At 42.0% G+C, this 21,054-nt stretch overlaps 2 protein-coding genes across 2 annotated transcripts in view; one reads left to right on the top strand and one right to left on the bottom strand.

Moving 5' to 3' along the window:
- LOC124131368 (poly(A) RNA polymerase gld-2 homolog A-like) overlaps positions 1–6,997 on the bottom strand; it is a 34,394-nt gene extending 27,397 nt beyond the window's left edge. Inside the window, exons 1-4 of the mRNA XM_048397428.1 lie at positions 6,873–6,997; positions 4,780–5,269; positions 2,184–2,346; positions 1,793–1,907 (exon numbers count right to left, since the gene is read on the bottom strand). Coding sequence (XP_048253385.1) covers positions 1,793–1,907; positions 2,184–2,346; positions 4,780–5,243 — 742 coding nt within the window. The 5' untranslated portion in view covers positions 5,244–5,269; positions 6,873–6,997. The remainder of the gene's footprint in view (positions 1–1,792; positions 1,908–2,183; positions 2,347–4,779; positions 5,270–6,872) is intronic.
- A 54-nt stretch (positions 6,998–7,051) lies between these two features.
- The window catches only part of LOC124131366 (regulator of nonsense transcripts 1-like), a 32,736-nt gene continuing 18,733 nt past the window's right edge, over positions 7,052–21,054 (top strand). Inside the window, exons 1-7 of the mRNA XM_046494603.2 lie at positions 7,052–7,405; positions 13,183–13,322; positions 15,333–15,422; positions 15,900–16,109; positions 16,284–16,422; positions 16,771–16,844; positions 17,505–17,677. Of these exons, the coding sequence (XP_046350559.1) occupies positions 7,217–7,405; positions 13,183–13,322; positions 15,333–15,422; positions 15,900–16,109; positions 16,284–16,422; positions 16,771–16,844; positions 17,505–17,677 (1,015 nt within the window). The 5' untranslated portion in view covers positions 7,052–7,216. The remainder of the gene's footprint in view (positions 7,406–13,182; positions 13,323–15,332; positions 15,423–15,899; positions 16,110–16,283; positions 16,423–16,770; positions 16,845–17,504; positions 17,678–21,054) is intronic.

Here is a 21,054-nt window from a genome sequence, read left to right on the forward strand (position 1 = left end):
CAGTCATGTGGTACAGGTCGTCATCCAAGGTGTGAGCTGCATCCGCAATGTCCACGGCATGGACTGGAAAGTCATCCTTCCTATATTAAGGCGCCTTGAAGGATGGTGTCAATGAGAACTCGGTGAGGGTCCAATCTCATTAAAATCAGACCTTAGTTCTCGCTGCTGCTAAACAAAGATCTGAGAACACTCCATTACGGGTCATGTCAGTACAACCTTTAGCGAAATTTGACCGACCACAGAAACGACGAACAAGAAGTCGACATCAGCCAATTAGAAAGCAGCTTTCTCAAGCTTTACGGCACTTGTTTCAACCTGGCGACTTCCAGTTCAGACTACGCTTGAAAACTATGTTGACACAGTTCTCGATTCAAATTTTGAAAACTGAACAAACGAACATTTCAGAATGTCTAATATATGGTTGCGTTTATATGGCAGTGCTTCCCACGTACTGTGCAACGCCTCCTCTGTTGAAATGTTTAGCCCACGGAAGCGAGAGATGGACGATAATTTTGACGGAATCAGTCGAAGGGGCTGTAACTGTTGTTCGGAATACCCCGTGTTAACATTGTCAAGGCTGCACGAGTAGAAAACACATTCCGACTGTCACCTCCATGATCTGGTAAGCGACGCTTTGATTGGGCGGATGAAAGGTCGTTCTGACGTGACCCTAATGGGATGTCCTAAGATCTTCGTTTAGCGCTAGTGAGAACTAAGATCTGATTTTAATGAGACTGGATGAGGGTCCGAATCCTAGAGGCGCCTGAAGCGCCTGTGCCATGGAAAGCTGGTCATGCGCAGGTAGTGTCGAGCTCAATGTAGTCTGCGCCACGTGTCCTCTGTGTCTGCCTTTAGAGAGTTACCTGTAGGTATTTGGAGAAAGCTGAAGGGGATAGTAGCAGACAATCTTTACACTTAGATGTCTGGGGGGCATGGGTGGCGCAGTCGTCTAAGGCGGCGTGATTTGCTGTGCAGAGGGCGTCCCTTGGGCACGTCAGAAACCTATGACTGAGGGTTCGAATCCCAGTTCGCCCCGATTATGTTTCTAGGTTTGTCAGCACCATACCCGTGCTCGTGGGTTTCACCGAAGTGGGAAACATCTGAGACCTGCATCACTTTGGGCTTTCCTCCCACAATAAGCTGACACGCCGCGATATAACTGGAATATTGTTAAAAGCGGCGTTGAACCCAACTCACTCACTTAGAGGTCTGGGTGCAGATGGTGGTGCAATTCAGACATTAGAGATGAGGGTCCCACCCCGACTTATTTCCGTGACACTTGCTTCAACGGGGCATGTCTCTGCAATGAATGCAGAGTGTAATCAAATAGTCTTCACACCCGATTATGTATGCTATAATCATTTATCCCAGCCATGTGGGTTTATAATCACCACAAAAAAACAGCAGTTTAATAACAATAATATCACTAGGGTACAACAATAAATTTGCAACATCAAGCAATACAGAGAATACAGATAGTGTTGAAAACACTCAAAGGATTCAAGAACATATGCTGGGACTCAAAAACAGGCCTTGTCTCACAACTTCCGGGGTCACATGGAGCTGTGTGATAGGGTTAGCCACAAAACTAGTTGGAACAATTTCTTCAGCTAGAACTCTCACAAGCTCTTTCTGTGTCAAGAAGGAGCAGTAAATGCATTAAGGAGTAATGCAGGATAACTTAAAACATTATTCTATTTGAAACAGATGAAACAGTCTGTTCAAGAGAGATTTCCTGAAACCCAGCATACGGGCACTTCTCATATGTACTCTCACAAACACCCATACTTACATGGAAAGACACCCTGAAACACAGCATACAGGGCATTTCTCAGTCGTACTTTAGCCTGGTAGATGTCTTCTGTCTGCTGAGTCTGCAGGAAATACTGCCATATAGACTCCGATATCTGGAACAATTTGGATATTCATGACATGAGTGTACTTATCCTGAAACAACAAACTGCAAGTTCCTTCTACAATCTGATCATATAACACAGAACCCAAAACTTGACTCTTCTAGACTTAGAGCCCATTTTGTTGCTCTTGGTTACCAATCAGAGTTATAATCATTGAGCCCTAACTTTCCTTCTGGACAATGATTGTGACTATTTGCTTTGATTAGGGGTGGGGAGTAGAGACCTAGTTTCAGACAACAAAGCCAAAGGTGATGAAGTTGTACCTACCCTCTCTGCACCTGTGGGGGCAATAGCTTGAGGAATGGACCACTGAATACCTGTAGGAAAACCCTTCTCCCCAGGCTTTCCCATGCGGGGTTTCTTTGGCGTCTCGAACCGTGACCCACTCCGAGGTCGCTTCATACCAGGGTTCTCCTTACTACTGTTAGACCTGGAAATATTACATTGAAGGACCTGGGTATATGCTAGGGTTGGGATGAGTCCAAATTTACTACCTGGGTACCCACTGTAGATTCACAATGCCATTTAGAAAGTGGTCAAATGTAACCAATGTTATATTTGGGATAACACTTTCTTAGTATAGTACAGATTCTCATACTTTTTTGGGTTGAGTCCCGTCCCGGATTCGAACCCACACATGCCAGAGTGAGGCACCTAATCGCCAGCACACAAAGTCAGCGATCTAACCCACTCAGCCACCGAGGCTTCCACAAAAATGAAAGTCTAACAACTGGTAGTCTAGATCACGTACTTTGAGGACCCCTCTGACAAGTGTAAATTGGCACGGCTCCCATGGCCGAAAGCTATGAATACACAATGCCATTTGGAAAGTGGTCAAATGTAACCGATGTTACAAAAAAGCACGAGAATCTGTACTTTACTAAGAAAGTGTTATCCCAAATATAACATCGGGACTTGTAGTGGAACATTGAAGTTGCAGATCATTTTTGTCATATCATATATCCCATAACCAAATAAGTAGTCCTGTTGGTACCTGGGTCTGTGTAGTCCTGTTGGTACCTGGGTCTGTTTAGTCCTGTCGGTACCTGGGTCTGTTTAGTCCTGTCAGTACCTGGGTCTGTTTAGTCCTGTCAGTACCTGGGTCTGTTTAGTCCTGTCGGTACCTGGGTCTGTTTAGTCCTGTTGGTACCTGGGTCTGTTTAGTCCTGTTGGTACCTGGGTCTGTGTAGTCCTTTTGGTACCTGGGTCTGTGTAGTCCTGTTGGTACCTGGGTCTGTGTAGTCCTGTTGGTACCTGGGTCCGTGTAGTCCTGTTGGTACCTGGGTCTGTGTAGTCCTGTCGATACCTGGGTCTGTGTAGTCTTGTCGATACCTGGGTCTGTGTAGTCCTGTCGGTACCTGTGTCCGTGTAGTCCTGTTGGTACCTGGGTCTGTGTAGTCCTGTTGGTACCTGGGTCTGTGTAGTCCTGTCTGTACCTGGGTCTGTTTAGTCCTGTTGGTACCTGGGTCTGTTTAGTCCTGTCAGTACCTGGGTCTGTTTAGTCCTGTCGGTACCTGGGTCTGTTTAGTCCTGTCGGTACCTGGGTCTGTGTAGTCCTGTCAGTACCTGGGTCTGTTTAGTCCTGTCAGTACCTGGGTCTGTTTAGTCCTGTTGGTACCTGGGTCTGTGTAGTCCTGTCAGTACCTGGGTCTGTTTAGTCCTGTCAGTACCTGGGTCTGTGTAGTCCTGTCAGTACCTGGGTCTGTTTAGTCCTGTCAGTACCTGGGTCTGTTTAGTCCTGTCAGTACCTGGGTCTGTGTAGTCCTGTTGGTACCTGGGTCTGTGTAGTCCTGTTGGTACCTGTGTCTGTTTAGTCCTGTTGGTACCTGGGTCTGTTTAGTCCTGTTCGTACCTTGGTCTGTTTAGTCCTGTCAGTACCTGGGTCTGTGTAGTCCTGTCGGTACCTGGGTCCTAGTCATCACCCACCCAACCCAAGTACCCAAATTACCCCGCACCAACCCTCATATATGCATTTTTCAGTATATACAGAGGCTGACATACATTCAGCTCTGGAAGAGTAACATTCAGTCAGCTCCAGGTAAACAGTAGAGTAACATACAGTCAGCTCCAGATAAATGGAAGAGTAACATTCAGTCAGCTCCAGATAAATGGAAGAGTAACATTCAGTCAGCTCCAGATAAATGGAAGAGTAATATTCAGTCAGCTCCAGATAAATAGAAGAGTAACATTCAGTCAGCTCCAGATAAACGGTAGATAAACATACAGGCAACTCCAGATAAACAGTAGAGTATCATTAAGTCAGCTCCAGATAAACGGTAGAGTAACATTAAGTCAGCTCCAGATAAACGGTAGAGCAAAATTCAGTCAGCTCCAGATAAACGGTAGATAAACATACAGGCAGCTCCAGATAAACGGTAGAGTAACATTATGTCAGCTCCAGATAAACGGTAGAGTAACACTGAGTCAGCTCCAGATAAACGGTAGATAAACATTAAGTCAGCTCCAGATAAACGGTAGAGTGACATTCAGTCAGCTCCAGATAAATGGGAGAGTAACATACAGGCAGCTCCAGATAAAAGTTAGAGTATAAACATTAAGTCAGCTCCATATAAATGGAAGAGTAACATTCAGTCAGCTCCAGATAAATGGTAGATAAACATACAGACAGCTCCAGATAAACGGTAGATAAACATACAATCAGCTCCAGATAAATGGAAGAGGAACATTCAGTCGGCTCCAGATAAACGGTAGAGTGACATTCAGTCAGCTCCAGATAAGCGGTAGAGTAACATACATTCAGCTCCAGATAAACAAATTTTACCACAATCACAGTGTGAACAAAGAACAGAAGTACATTACATAAGCTCACATATATAATGTTAATAAAAACAGGACCATTTACCTGCTATGTGCAACATTATCATTCCTTGCAGCTTTAAACATTGTTACACCATCTAGACTGTCAGTTGCAAAGTCAGGTGACAGTAACCGAGGACTCTCGCTTCCCTCGTGCTTGAGCTTCCGCAGTATATCAGTACGTATCTTCTCTCTCAAATCAGCAGCATCATTTCTCTGGACGGGCAAGGTAACGGGATTGATGAAGCCAGCAGGGTTGGCTAAGATCTGGGGCTGGAAAGGGAAGTTGAGGACTGGGACGAAGAGGTTGGGTGGATACTGTCCACTTCTTTGAAGCTGTGCTATGAAATCAGGATGCAAAATGGCTGCTGGCCTATACATTACTACCAACAAGGAGATGTTGTTGAGAGTTTCTGTGATTAGACTGGTTAACCTTGTGACGTCACTAGTTATCTTGGAGGTAAGACGGAGGAAACAGTCAACATGCTTCACACTTTGTGTGAGAACCATCCTCAGGAAACACTCATGGTGAAAGTCTGGAACACAAACAGATCTGAATGAAGAATCAATTCATACATTCATTGCTTTAGGTTGGGAGCTGCTAACAGAAGAGTAAAAATCTGAAATGCACAGTTTCATGACATCTTTTGAAATTGGGTTTAACGTCACGTCCAAGATTATTGCACTTATATAGCGACGTGCATGTATGTGTGTGTTTGTGTGGCTGCTTGTACTAGTCCGGAATGATGCCGATTTATAGTGCTAGCCCACTGAGATACCATGCCGCAGTTTAACATGAATACCCCACTCAGACACAGTATACTGACTCTGAGCTGACCAGTCCTTGTTTTAGCCCCTTAATGCCAGACAGGGTAACAACAAGTACCATCTTTTACTGTCTTTTGGTATGACGTGGCCAGGGATCGGACCCCGGACTTTCCGCTCTCCGGGCGGACGCTCTACCAGTAGACCACGGAGGCGGTCGAATGCTTGAGGGACACAAGTAATACTGACAACAGTAGTCAATAATGTATACGTAACAAGCATCTTGTCTTTCATCCTGAATGTACAGAAACTAAACTTTTAGGTTACTTTTTCAGATTGACTGAACTTAAACTGACATTCACATATATGATTTTCTTTACAAATGTGTAAGTATTTGCTTTAAGTTTAATGCATGCAAGGACTGTACATTTTAACAAGTAAACTACATCCTTTCAAAAGGCTTTCTAACAAACCTTTGTACATTTACAAGACTTATCCTGGTATCAAAGACATGACATATACCAACCAAGTGTTTCCATAAATGCCAAAAACTTCAAACAAATTTAATAACTGTACACTTACATGTATATAACAGTATCAATTGAAACAAAGAATATATATATATATATATATATATATATATATATATATATATATATATTCACAAAAAATAGTGGAACTATTTAAACAAACTCTTCTATTTCAATTTGTTGATCAAAGATGCAAGCATTTGTAACTGAATGGTGTCTATAACTTATAAGTCATTACCTCCCTATACTCTTTAAATCAACCAAGATGGCTACTGTTTTCTGTAAATTGCTTGTTAATATTGCAATAACTAGAAATGCAGTCATCTAAATGTTTTGGCCTAAATGTTTATGCTGAATCAATACATTTCACTTCTGTTTTATCAGATCAACGTAACCAATCATATTTTTTTTTATTTTGGCAAAGGTGTTTGTGTACATAAATTTGAGGATGTTGCAATTTTGTTACATAGAGGATCTAGCTGACAAATACAACTTTGATCGTGATCATGATGAAATTCAACCCAACCGAACATGTTAGGCAAACCAATATTTTGGTTCTGGCATTGATCAGTCCTGTGATAAAAACTTCACCTTTACATTCTGTCAGTTTCACACCTATCCTTATCAGTAGATCTCAGTAATTACTTTCTCCTACAACTTAGTTTTGACAAACAGCTCTCATTACTTACTGCATCAGCTTTAATAGTAACAAATGTCCAAGTGAGATCTTCCTATCGGTCTCACCAAAACTATTTCGATCTACAGCAAGGAAAACAATGACATGTGGTGAACTATTTAAAAGTGCAGTACAGGATTTTATTACTGATCGGAACCCATACCATACCCGTTTAGACGCCACAGGTTGTTAATGAAACAGAAATTGAATGTGTTCACCAACTTTCTATCTTGCACCAATTGAAGTTCACGTGTGCTTGGTGAGTTAACTCCCTTGTGAGTTAAACGTAATCAGATTTCGCGCTAATGTGAACTTCGTCATCATTTTCGCTTACTTCCTGACGTCAGCTGCTAAAGAACGAAATGGCGTGAAGGGTTGCATTTCAACGAATTTTTCAGTTTTACACAACCTTCCAGTTTTTACCGTTGACCTTAACATGTGACAAGCGAAAGATAGACACTTAAGGTGTTTAATTATCAGTGTATTCGTGTACGGTATTAGTAATATCAGAAATGAGCGTAGATGCGTATGGGCCAAGCTCGCAAACTTTGACTTTCCTGGATACCGAAGAAACCGACCTTCTGGGCGCAGATACACAAGGATCCGACTTCGACTTTACAGATTTTACCCTTCCATCCCAGACCCAGTCTCAAACTCAAGCCTCTCAGCTTGATGGGGGGCAAAGTCAGAGCCAAGGCCAGGTAAATTTAGAGAATTTTCGCAACCACGTGTATTTCCCATTCTCAGGTGCAAGTCCGGGTCAATCACGTTTTAAGAAACGGGTTTGGGAAGTAGCACGCCCACATGTTTGCCAAAGTGTTAGTCATACCATTTTATTCTGACGTGCCTAATCATTTAAAAACGAAAATATAAATAAGTCTGAATGTCTTTTGTTAATGAGTCGCCAACACATATTGCTTATCAGCTCTATTTTCGTTATGACCTATTTTCGGTTTGCAGTTGGCTTAGTATTTCAATGTGGGTTCCTGTTTGTTTATTGGTGTTGTCATGGTTAGAAAGTTTATTTGTATAGATTAACTGCATCATTTCCATATTGTTGTATATATTTTGCAAAATTCTCCAGTTGCCATAAACTGTTTATGCAGTTCAATCTAATTATAACCCGCCTAAATTGGTGAAAATTGTGCATGTATGCATCAATGTCAATTGTTACTCATACTATCAACCACTAGGTTACCAGACCTAGACTTGATTTTACAGGCCAACATGATATTGATGGAGTATTGCTGACTGCAGCGTAAAACATCCCTCGCATTTGAATATTTAATAATTTATTTAAAACAACTTTGTCAGTATGGACAATATATGTAAATGGTCATTCAAAGTTTCCTAAATGTACCTGGTATGAATGTGAAGTGATTAGTAAAATAACAGTCTGTGCCAAAACCTTGAGTCCATTAGCCAGAGCTTGGCTCTAAGCACCATTTTCAGTAGATTTTATTAATATATGGCATTTATCATGTTTATTAGCTGATCTTACTAGACCAACAGAATTTTACTAGACTCAGGCTTCGGACTAGTGGCTGAAGTTGCAGACAGAAATAACTGTACTTCCATAGTACAAATCAAACTTCAAAGGGCGAGTGCACTGCAGAAGGCCACAAGCACTATACCTGTTCATCTCCAGGATACAATTATTTTGCAGTCATTCCAAGTTATTCATAAAGTAGGTGAACTCGCCATGTTTCGTGAGTACTTGCCACAGCCAAGATAAGAAATCTCACTTATCAGCTTTATCAGGATAGACTTTTTAATGTTCATTAAGGCTTATAAACGTGTAACATGTTTTGACATCTATCTAGGTTACTGAATCCTTTGTTGCCCTCTGTTACTAATTTATGGGGACCTGAAAAGCAGAATGTGACCACTGACTAAGACTTTTGTATGGAAATTCTTCTTGCCTAATATATCCTGAGTAACTGAGAAAATGATGCTGAAACTGTGAAAAACAAGTTTGGACTGCAGTGTTCATTCAAAGTGATGGCATCACTACATGACCACATGTGTTTCAATTGCAATTCAAACATTATGAACTAAGTGCTGTAGTTGGGCGCATGGTTTGAAATACAAATTGATCTTGTATCGTAAACATAGCATACCATTGCAACAGAAAAGACGTGTATTCGAAATGTTAGGAACTCAGTTCCATACAGTTGTGTGACAACTTTCTTAACTGCTAAATTAGATCAAAGGGAAAAAAGTTTCACTGTTAGGACCTTTGTTGTAAAGTGTTTGAGGTTGATGTACCCATTGCAGGTATCTGAAACATGAACAATGATGAAACAGGCTGTTTGATGATGTTGATTGGCTTATTCTATAAATATGGGTAAAGCTCCCTATCCTCTTGTCTGATAATCAACAGTTGAATTGTGATTTAATCAAGCTTAATTTTATTGAGTACCAAAAGGAAATCCCGGACACCATTTCTGATTTTGGAGATGAGCAAGCACAATAACAAGTGTCACTTATACTGTCAGGCTTGCTATCGCTTTATTGTCCTAGCGTTATCTTCTAACCGTCAATAAAAGTTGCTCTCTCTGTACTTATTATATTTAAATGGTCCCACCTTTGTCATTGTTTTGGCCAAAGGGCCCTACAGTTTCAGCAGCCTGAATGAACACTGTACTAGTCATGATAGCCTCAAAAGGTTTTGGCACAGACCAGAGAGAATACAACTCAATGCCTTGACTTGAACCGTTGACAGACTTTATAAGGTCACATTGTCAGTAGGCCTTGATGGCACTTATCAGTTCTCATACTAGGAAAAAATAGGAAGTTGTTTACCTGCTCTGTAGTAACTTGTACATGTACTGATAGAGACATTACATCGGCGTTCACACATAGGACACGTATACATGGTATAGTGGCATATATATATTCTAATTGATGGTATCTACAACAGAGACAAACTGTGAAGATCCAGGTTAGAATTGGTCTTCAGCAAACTATGCTTGTTGTAAGAGGCAACTAACGTGATCGAGTAATCAGGCTCACTGACTAGGTTGATGCATGTCATTGTATCCTAAATGTGGAGATCTATGCTCATGATGTCAATCCATGGACCGTCTGGCCCGGACTCAATTATTTACAGACTGTCGTCATTTAGCTGGAATATTGCTGAGTGCGACATAAACAACAAACAGAAAACAGTGTTTTATTTTGTTGTGACATGATTTCCTGATATGATCTTTACATAGTGGCACTAACTAATGTGATGACCTGATTCTCGTTGAATTCTACAGTCCTCTGCTGTCTCACTCTAAGGCAAATCAATTCACGGTGTAGATCTGCATTTCTTAGGCATACCAGAATTCCATGTTCAGGGGTTTGAATCCCACATTCATCCTCATTACAACTTTTATAAATAAGGATTCTCAGTTCCATATCCATGCTCGTGGGTTTTGCAATAGTGGTAAACATCTAAGACCTGCATCACTTTTGGATTTTCTCCCACCTCAACATGATGACTAGGTGACTAGTTGTGATGTATCTGAAATACTGTCTGAAGCAGTGTTAAGCTCACACACTCACCTACACACCAATGACAAAAAACAAAATATTCTATACCCGCAACCTATTTCGTTGTTATCGTCTTAAAATGGACACTGTCTGTCCGTGCAAGCAGCGTTAGAAATTGGCACTAGTCCTGTAGTCCTTGCCAAACTGCCCAATAATTAAGGTATCCTAAGGACTAGTAGAAATTTGCCATTTTAAGTGTTTTGCTATATGTTATCATTATAAGGACTAATGGTCTAAAAATGTTAGTTTCTACCTCTGGCAAGATGTCTTCTCCGGAGCAGTTCTTGAAAAACGTACCATATTTGGTACAAAGATAGATCTAGTGGTGAACTGGTGGTATCGTGATAGTTCAGGATTTATTTTAAATATAGTTTTCGGGGTTTGGGCAAAACCTTTGACTTAGGGTGAAAATGGGGGTAGTGCTCTTTCCAGAGCAGGTCTTGAAAAACATACTATATTTCTTCACCAAACTTGTCCCATAGATAGGTCTAGTTGGGAACTTGTGCCTTTTAATAGTTTGGGATTTTATTTAAATATATCTTTCAAGTTTCCATGGCATCAAGTTTTTATATATATTCACGACAAGTATTATGACTTGGTTGTCATATTTTTTGTGTGCATCACCATGAATTCATTTTTGCCGCTTGTGATTATTAAAGAAAGACAATTATCAGTATCATATATCAAAAGAGCAACTCTCTTACTACCCAGTAATCATGCCAATTTGGCTGGTGGCCTACACCATCCAAGCACATACGAAAAAACACATTTTCATGTAAAAGTGTTGTGAATTTAGAAACAGTATGACCATGCAACACCAATATTAAACCAACCATACCATGTTGTGACAGATCACTGTCGCCAGGTTGATGTGAATCACGTAACGTTGATATTACATAACTCATGACAGCTGAAAATGCATGTGGCAAGGCGTGTTGCCTCAAAATACATATACATGAGGACAATGTGCAATGATAACAATATGTCATTTATCTTTTTCTTTTCACAACTGCATTTGAAAGTGGATATCACTCCTGGTAAATCGTCCTTTTCTCCTTGTTGCTGTCTATACTTTTCAAATCAAAGGTATTCAGTATGGTAGTAAAAACTTTGTTAATCAGGTAATTCTTTATTGGTACAATTGGTAAACATTATATTTAACGCTTAGAATTAAAGGCCAGAAAATTAATACGTGCTGTGTCCGACAGTACTTGCGTTGGTAATCAGTTTTCATTTATCATTGATAATTGTTTGTATTGAGAATGGTTCCAAGCAATCAATCATTGGCTATGATTGGTTTCTATTGTCATTGTTTTTTGTTTCAAGCTGTCAAACTTAGTCTGCAGCAGAACGTTTTGAATCCTCTTGCCCAAACTTGTCCATCTGCATCTCCTTATGGAGCAGATTTACCTCCAGACATATTGGCTATCACAAGCTAAGCTTACAAAACTGAATGAGCAAGGGAGTTAACTGACAGTAAAAGTCAAGTTTCACACATCTACACATCATTGACACAAAGTCCGGTCACAATTTTCTCTTCTTCTTTTTTAGTATTTCAAATATTTTCCCTGTCTGTCCACATGGACTGGCAGTCACATGAATTTACTGGTCCAAGCTTAATTTTACCGGTAAGAAAATGGTTATGACTTGTAAACGGGAACACTGCTGTAATTCCAACTTGGGAATATGTGCTGACATTTGCTGCAGACTAGGTGTTCAATATCGGCCTCAGAATCGGTATAGATAAATCCCTGACATTATTGAAAAGAAAACTGGTTGTAACATTATATTTTCTGTTGGCTTCCATACTTCTGAAGGCTAGAGATGTGATATGACACTTGAGTCAGGATGAGACACATCACAAACAAGATAGCCATATTAATGTTTTTTCTTCTCAAACTGATCAGTCTATTGACCATGATCATTATCATGAGGACTGTTGAATGTATATATTTTTGACACATATTTTTTTAGAAAGAAAAAATATTCCTGATAGAGAGTTAAGCAATGCTGTCTCGTTCAACAAAGCTTGGCAGATATATCAAACAGATCCAGAATTTGTGTCTTTTGCTATTTGCGCATTTCTGACATTTTTGTTTTTCTCAATTCCCATGGAAACGATTTGGACTTAATCTCAAAAGGGTGTGGATAGAGAGTTAAGCAATGTTCCTTCACTCAGTCACCATTTTAATAGACAGACAAAAATATTCCACAACCAAAACCATTTGCATAGTTATCCTTTGTTATCCATCCCCTGGCACATAATGCGGGGAGATAGAGTCAATGCCTCGTCAGTCCTTCCGTCCATAATCATTTTGTGTCCGGAGCGTAACTCAAAAACTGCTCAGTCTCGTTCAACAAAGCTTGGCAGATATATCAAACACATCCAGAACTGGTGTCTTTTGCTATTTGCGCATTACTGACATTTTTGTTTTTCTCGATTCCCATTGAAACGATTTGGACTTAATCTCAAAAGGGTGTGGATAGGTGTTGTTTTCGGAGCACAACATGAAAACTGTGAAAAACTTTTCATCCAAACCTGGTACATGTATTAACCAAGGGCTGAAGTGGTACCTTTTGCTATTTAGGAATTGTTTAAAATTAGATTTTTCCCTGTTACCATGGAAACAAGTTAAGACTTAGCTGAAACTTGGGAAGGTGTCGTTGCCGGAGCTAAACTTAAAAACTATTCAACATTTTTCATGCAAACTTGGTACATGTATTAATCAAGGGCTGAAATGGTGCCTTCAGTGAAGTGGTATGTTTGCCGTTCCTGTTGAGTGCGTATGTTAAATTGTAAATGATTAGGTGTGAGTTATGCCTTGTCAAATTACAATTTTGTAATCCCGTCATTGATATATTAATTTAGTATGTTCGCTAAAGATAACTGTCTGAATGTATCGTGACAGTGTAGGTAACATGTTGTTTACAATTTCAGGTGAATGGTATTGATGGCCCGCTGCAGAATGGGATTGATGGAGGAATCACGGGCATCACCCAGGGCGTGGGGGAGCTCAACTTTGAGGAGGAAGAAGAGGAACAGTTTTATATGAAAGATCTCCCAAAATATGCATGCGCGTAAGTTAGCCGGGCAGAAATGTTTACTTTTGTCGTTGTGTCTATTGGGTATGTGTATTCAAGGGGTTCTTGTATAAGTCATCATAATGTTAAATATTTAAGTGGTCCCTACCTACAAATAGTATATAACACTTCTTGGACCCCAAGGGTTCAATCCCCAGCCCCATACCAAAAGACGTTAAAAGATGTTACTTGTTATCCTGTTTGGCGCTCAGCATTTAGGGGCTAAAACAAGGACTGGTTGGCTCACAGTCAGTATACTGTTAAACTGTTCATGTTAAACTGCGGCATGGTATGTCAGTGGGCTAGCACTATAAATTAGCATTAGTGCGGACATTAGTCGGTAGTCATTAGTCCGCACGCATGCACACGGAACGCTATACAAGTGCAATAATCTTGGACGCGGCGTTAAATCCCATTTCACCTCACCTCACCTCACCTCACCTCACCTCACCTCACCTCACCTCACCTCACCTGAGGACATTGGTTACAGTGGTTGTTGTGCACCTTTGCACGCAGGTTTACCGGGACGAATTACCTCTCTTGTAATGTCCTGTCTTTTACATGATTTTTTCTTTTTAAAATAAAAATAAATAATAACCGTTCCAATGGGTCTTTGTATTTTTGAATTCAATGGGAATACAGAATGTAGAATTACTACACACTACTCAGAAAGGATTGTAAAATGGTATTCCCGTCTATTTGTTTTAATATGTAAATAATGCTCAATCACAAGCATAACAGACCCTTGAAGATCTGGGCTAGAATAGGTTTTCAGCAATGCATGCTTGCCATAAAAGGCGACTATGCTTGTCGTAGGAGGCGACTAACGGGATCGGGTGGTCAGGCTTGGTGACTTGGTTGATGCATGTCATTGAATCCCAATTGCTTTGATCGATGCTCATGATGTCAATCACTGGATTGTCTGGTCCAGACTCAATTATGTACAGACCGCCGTCATATAGCTGGAATATTGCTGAATTTGGCATTAAACAAGAAACAAATATAACAAGCATAATAATATGTGATTGAGTAATCTCGATTGACACCCCAGCTTTCTTTGGTGGGCAAATACTCAATACTTTGTGTGCAGACCTACAGATTATTTTCTTAATTCGGGTTGCTTGGTGGATATGTATGTTATGAGTGAAAATGGTGACACTGTAGTGGATTTTGAGCTTCTGAATTACTATTTACATGAGTACTTGCTCCTTGGATATATTGCTAATTTTTCCCCATTATTTCTAAATTTACAATATATTATCACTATATTACAATATTTTTATGTAGTTAAACAACAAAAGTAGTAATGAATACTATAAACAAAGATTAATCACACTAGTAGGAGAATGTTTTTCAAGGAGTAAGTTTAAGCAGTTTTTGAGAGTGATGGTGACTCATGTCATTTGTGGCCTACCTCACTAGACATTGGTGCCACAAAATATAGGATGGAAAGGTATTTAAAAAAGTTTTATTTGGTACAAGTATACTATGCTCTCTCTTCATGTTAAATTCCAGATCGTTGTAGTGGGTTTCACGTATTGTGTCCAACATCTTTAGTTTGGAAAACAATGTATGCAAAGACTCTGTAAGATGTTTAATGGGGTTCAGGGGCTAATCAAGATTTTTGCCATAGGATTTTGGTCAAGGGACCCCCTAATTTATTTATTTCTTACATCCAACACTATTGAAGGATTTGAAATGTATATTATATTTTTTTGCTTCTTAAGTTTGAGCATTTTTAACTTCAACCGAGCACAGTCCTCTCACATGTTGAACATGTGCAGAAAAATGTGATGGTGACTTCAGTGGTACAAATTAGGGGGTCCTTGATTTTTGTTACTGTGGTAATTATTATTTGAATTTACTGACCCACTACGAAAGTCTGAAATGTCATAAGTCTGAACACAATGACTTGACAAACGTGTTCAACTATCACATATAACACAAGTGAACTGAAGTGTGCCTCTGTGAATATGTCCATCAGTTGTGTGTTTGTTTCTGTTGCAGTTATTGTGGAATTCATGACCCAGCCTGTGTGGTGTTCTGCAACACAACGAAGAAGTGGTTCTGTAATGGCCGTGGCAATACATCAGGCAGGTAGGTTGTGCACACCCTGACACAATTATAGATCACTAGTCCATTGTAGTCGTTGGGATAAAATGTGATGGAATTGTGAACATTATGTACACTCACAGACATGTTTTGATATAAAGAAACAACGAATATCTTGTTCTTCACCCACTGTAAGTATAACATCCGGTAACAGGGCTATGGGCAGAATGAAAACTCCATATACTGTTCCTTGGCATTGAGCTTTTTTTAATTCATATGTCACATAAAGAGGGACTATGCTATTGGGCCTGTTGTCTGTGTAAAACTATGTTGTAGCTAGTGAACTGTATCTGTGTAATAAGGTTATTCATTAACAGTTTGTGCTACCAAATTCAATCAAATTTCCCAAACTAGTCCTCTTTGAGACTGCTCATATCAGACTCCACTGGCCTAGTGGAAGTGTTTTCTTTGTGTCTTTCTGCTTGGGAAGATATTGGAAGGCACATGTTACAAATATTTCAGCCACATCATCAACCATCTGGTCCGAGCAAAGGCAAAGGAAGTGACCCTTCACAAGGATGGCCCTCTCGGAGAGACAGTGCTTGAGTGTTACAACTGTGGTTGTCGGAACGTCTTTCTCCTCGGCTTCATCCCAGCCAAGGCCGACTCCGTCGTCGTCCTGCTGTGTCGTCATCCCTGTGCTACCCTCAGCAATCTCAAGGACATGAACTGGTCAGTTAAACAGCAATTCATGTCTTGGAAATAAGTTTCTTACTAGGTGTTAATAAAAGCTTGCATTGTTCATAAATCATTCGTTACTGTTTTGATTTGGTGTGTTTAATAATAATTTTGAAGATTGCTGTTAATGTGAATAGACTTAATGAAGATATGTTTACTGTGTTGCAGGGATCCCAGCCAGTGGCAGCCACTGATACAAGACCGACAGTTCCTGTCCTGGCTGGTGAAGGTGCCCTCCGACCAGGACCAGATGCGAGCCAGGCAGATATCGGCCCAGCAGATCAACAAGCTGGAGGAGCTGTGGAAGGTACGACCTACTTGCACAACTTCCACCGCCATACAATAAAGGAGTCTTCCCAGTGAACTGATGCAGTAACGTCATTAAAAATACTGTCATTGAGGACAAAAGTGTCTTTTTACATGTGCTGGCCAAGACATTAGCTTTGTGATGTCATCAGAAATAAATCTTCAGCAAATACATTTGAAGAAACTATTAAACTTCCACTTGCCCAATTAAATTGTGTGTACAAAAGTTCGAGGTTAGGCCTCCCAATAAAAAAAAAAGTCATGATATTAATATGGTGACATAATTTAGTATAACATGTGATTTGATTTCATGGAATGGTATGTAATATCGGTTGTGTATTTATCTCAGGAAAATCCAGATGCAAAACTGGAAGATCTTGAGAAACCAGGAGTAGATGAAGAACCGCAGCAGGTACTTCTCAGGTGAGTTGTGATGACATACAGTGACCCGCTGATGGTCCCGGCTGCAGAGTGATAGCTGGGACTATATATTTTAATACAAATGGATTGTTGTACTCAATAATCCAGAAATATGTTAATCCAGATTACTTCATTGGGAAATGTCCTGTCTGGATTATTGGGGTTTCGCTCTACTGTAAACTGGTTTGAATTGTTAAAATGTTGTCACCTGCAGAACATCTAACATGTCTAAAATGCCTTGCACAAAAACATGTTTTATTGTTGACGTGTGTATCCCAGAGGATAATTGGTCCTCATTGCTCCATGATTGCGACAGCTGACTAATGATAAGATTACAATGTGTAGCCTGCCTGATTGTGTCTTACCTTGACAGCTTGCTTATGCTAAGTACAGTGTTGTTTGGCTACTCCAACCAAAAAATGTGCTGTGTTTTCTGACATTCTTCAGATAAACAGTATGTATTTTCTGATTTGCGGATGTTATTGAGGATTGGCAGAGTGTGTAAGGAAACAACTGAAGTCATTTGGATGTTTTTCAAATGTGTGATTGAGAAAAAAATTACATGCAAAGAAAAGTATTTATGTGCAGTCAGGAAGATTTTCAAATTGCCGGTTACACTGCCATTCATTTTACAAATATTGTTTGACGTCACTCCTGTGACAGGTACGATGATGCATACCAGTATCAGAACATCTTTGGTCCGCTGGTGAAGCATGAAGCCGACTATGACAAGAAGCTGAAGGAGTCACAGACACAAGATAACATTGTGGCGCGCTGGGATGTCGGCCTCAACAAGAAGAGGATTGCATACTTTCACATGTCCTCCGCCAATGATGGTGAGATAATCAATCTTCAACTGGTGTGTGTTGATCTAGATTGTATGTATACCTACCATGTTTTACAGTGTAAAAGCTGGGTTACCAACTGATTTAACCATGCTATATTGAATTTGTAACTGAAACTGTATGCTCAAACATTATTTGTTAACCATATTAACATCATTTTATTTTACTCGCATATAAAACAGGAAATGAAAGTGTGCTCAAACATTATTTGTTAACCATATTAACATCATTTTATTTTACTCCCATATAAAACAGGAAATGAAAGTGTGCAGTATAGATATAATAGTGGGCACATCTAAAGAATATTAATCAAGCCTAACATGGTTAAGTTGTAAACCGTACATCACTATAATAACATCACACCGCTCATTGTTGCACAGAAAATAAGATGTCACAGTCGGCTATAGAAAGGGCCAATTACATTGAGTAATACTTTACCACTGTTATACCGAGGCTGTTGTCTCCCACAACTGCTGCTATAGCGAAATCTACCACAGAGATGTCAATGACCTCATGCAGCACGTGCGTAGCCACCTAGCTGCCATGTGACACACTTCACTCTTAACAAGACGTGTAATCCTCTGCTGAAGTGTTCCTCAAATATTCGGTGATATTTATTATAGTTTATTCTCTAATAAACTGTGCTTTTATGGGGTGTTGCGGTAGCTACGCTTGGATATAATTTTCCCGCCAAACGGAGAATTTTTCCCGCCCTTTTTTCTCTATACTTGCGGGGTTCGCGTATTCACATTGTGTTTTACGTTTCCCCTTTTCTTGTATGTTTTGGGGGTTAACATCACTTATTTCTCTTTATGTTATATGTGTATGTTATATGTTCACATTGTTCGTTTATTTTCTTGTGAAAATGCTCGTTTGTGAATCATTGTGGTGCGTGCGTTGTAACCATGTTTTGCTCTTTGTTCATAGAATTAAGCAAACATGTCTGACATGGAAATGTCCCCGGTTGCAAGTGTGCCGCAAGTTCTTGTCATCCCGGGATCCCCATGATCCTTGCAGGGACACCCTGTGCGAAGGTCTGGGGCCTGCGGAGTTTGAGCGTTACCGACTGTACGTCCAGTCCGTCTCCACCCCTGTGGTGGCCAGTTCATCCGGTCGGGGTCCCCGTGCGGGTACCACCTCCTCGGCTGCGGCAGATCCCTTTGCGGCCCTCAGGCTGTCTGAGGATTCCGTCGCCGCATTGTTGTCTAAACTTGTGGACTCCAAGCTGGCGGCCTTATCGCAGGATAGGCCGCTGGCTGTTACGTCCCCGGCCTCTTAGGTGGCCGCGGGGTCCACCGGTACGGCGGCGGCAGCCGTGGTTACCGGTCCTTCCGCTATCGGTTAAGGACTGCATGGCCATGGTTAATGACCTCTTCAAGGACATGCCCAAGCCCCCGCCGATACCGCGGGGAATCCACGGTTCCGTGGGTTCCTCCGAGCTGTACGACGAGACGTCCGACAAGGCTTTCCCGGCATCAACCTTGCTGCGCGGGATTAAGCCTTCTTTGGAGAAGGCCTTCACGACTGCCTCCGGTCTGGGTCTCCCGTTACCTCCACCGTCGTGAAGAATAGGGTCTTTCCCGGTACATGACCTTGCCTTTCCCGAGGCTGGTCCTTCCGCAGAAGCCCTTGTGGAGCGTTTGGGGGTCCGTGCCCCACCTGTTGCCACGGTACCACAAGGTACCTTGCAACAGCTGGACACGCTCGCTCGACACTCCATTCTGGCAATGTCTCACGGAGACACATACCTGGCTGCAGCGGCCAGTCTGGTCGAAGGTTCTCCTACGGACCGAGACCAGCGCATTTACAACTGCTTGCTCGGTTTAAATGCTTCCCTGGAGAACGTTGCCAGGGCTTCAGCCTTTATTTCCGGCACGTGCCATTTTCTTCGGCACCAGTCGTATCTGGTTGCTTCAGGGTTGGACGCTGCCAATCAGGAGGTGCTCCTTTCACAGCCTTGGTCTGCTGGGACCCTGTTTAATAACAAGATCCCTGGGGTTCTGAAGGAACAACAGGCCGCTGTGTCTGCCGAGGCCTCTCGGCACACACTGGATCTTGTGGGGTCCTTGCATAGGCGCCTGGGTGACGCTCCGAAGCGGAGCGCGCCCCAGGATCAGGCGTCCGGCAGGCCTAAGGGGTCGGGTTCTTCTTCCTCCTGGAAGAAGCCCCGCTCTGAGGGCTCCGGTAAGGGTTCTCAGCAGCCCTTTCGCGGGAAGAAGGGGAATTGGGGGAAGCCCAAGTCGTCTAAGGACGGCAAGGGCCCCTCCAGGTGACTCTCATTGGAGGGGTTCGTATGCCGACAGCGCCAACTTCGGTTGGCCCGTAGGCGAAACCGAGTCACTTGGCCCTGGACAGTTGTGCCTGCCGCAGCCTGTCAGGCCCCCCTCTCCTTCCCAAATGGGAGCCAGACTCCAGACTTACTGGGAGAATTGTGAACAAGTGTTCGACTACCCGTGGGTGGTCAACACGATTCGGTACGGCTATCGGCTCGATCTCAAGCAAATCCGCCGCTCACCGTTGCCCCGTCGGCAGGTTTCTATTCGGAAACCGATCTTCCCTTCCTCGCCAATGCCATCGGCAGGTTGGTGGAGAAGAGGGCAGTTCGGGAGTTAGCTCTACCAGAAATAACACCGGGGTTTTCCTCCAGGATATTTCTCGTTCCCAAGAAGGACAGTGCCGAACTCAGAATGATTCACAACTTGAAATCGTTCTACGAGTTCTACCTGCGCAAGCCGCCCAAGTTCAGAATGTTGAGCTTGGCGGACCTGAAAGCACTGATCATGCCGGCCGACTGGCTCGCTTCGATCGACCTGAAGGATGCTTATCTGCATGTTCCGATTCACCCGGAACATCACAAGTATCTCAGGTTTGTGTTTCAAGGCAGGCACTACGAGTGGGTTGTACTCCCATTCGGTCTTTCATCCGCTCCCTGGCTGTTCACCCGGTTAACCACCCCCATAGTGGGGTTCATCCACCGGAGGGGTGTCCGGTACTTCGCGTACCTGGACGACTCGCTAGTAGCAAATCGAATGACGGACACCCTGTCACGCCATCTCGTTTTCGCACGTCGGCTCTTGGAGCAATTGGGGTGGATTATCAATCTCCCCAAAAGCGAGTTAACCCCTTCTCAGAACTTGCAGTTCATCGGAGGTCGGTTCAACACAGTGTCCCATCGCCTCTTTGTCCCCCCAGACCGGTGGCACAAGATTCAGGCGATGATTGGCAAAGTCTTAGCGGTGCAACAGACTGTTCACTTTTGGGAACAGCTGTTAGGGCTACTTGTATCAGCCCAGGACTGCACCGAACGGGGTCGTCTCCAACTCCGCCCGCTGCAACGGTTTTTAATCCAGTTGTTAGCAACGGAGGTG

Source organism: Haliotis rufescens, unplaced genomic scaffold, assembly GCF_023055435.1.
Source record: "Haliotis rufescens isolate VD_foot unplaced genomic scaffold, xgHalRufe1.0.p SCAF_1, whole genome shotgun sequence".
Lineage (NCBI taxonomy): Eukaryota > Metazoa > Mollusca > Gastropoda > Lepetellida > Haliotidae > Haliotis > Haliotis rufescens.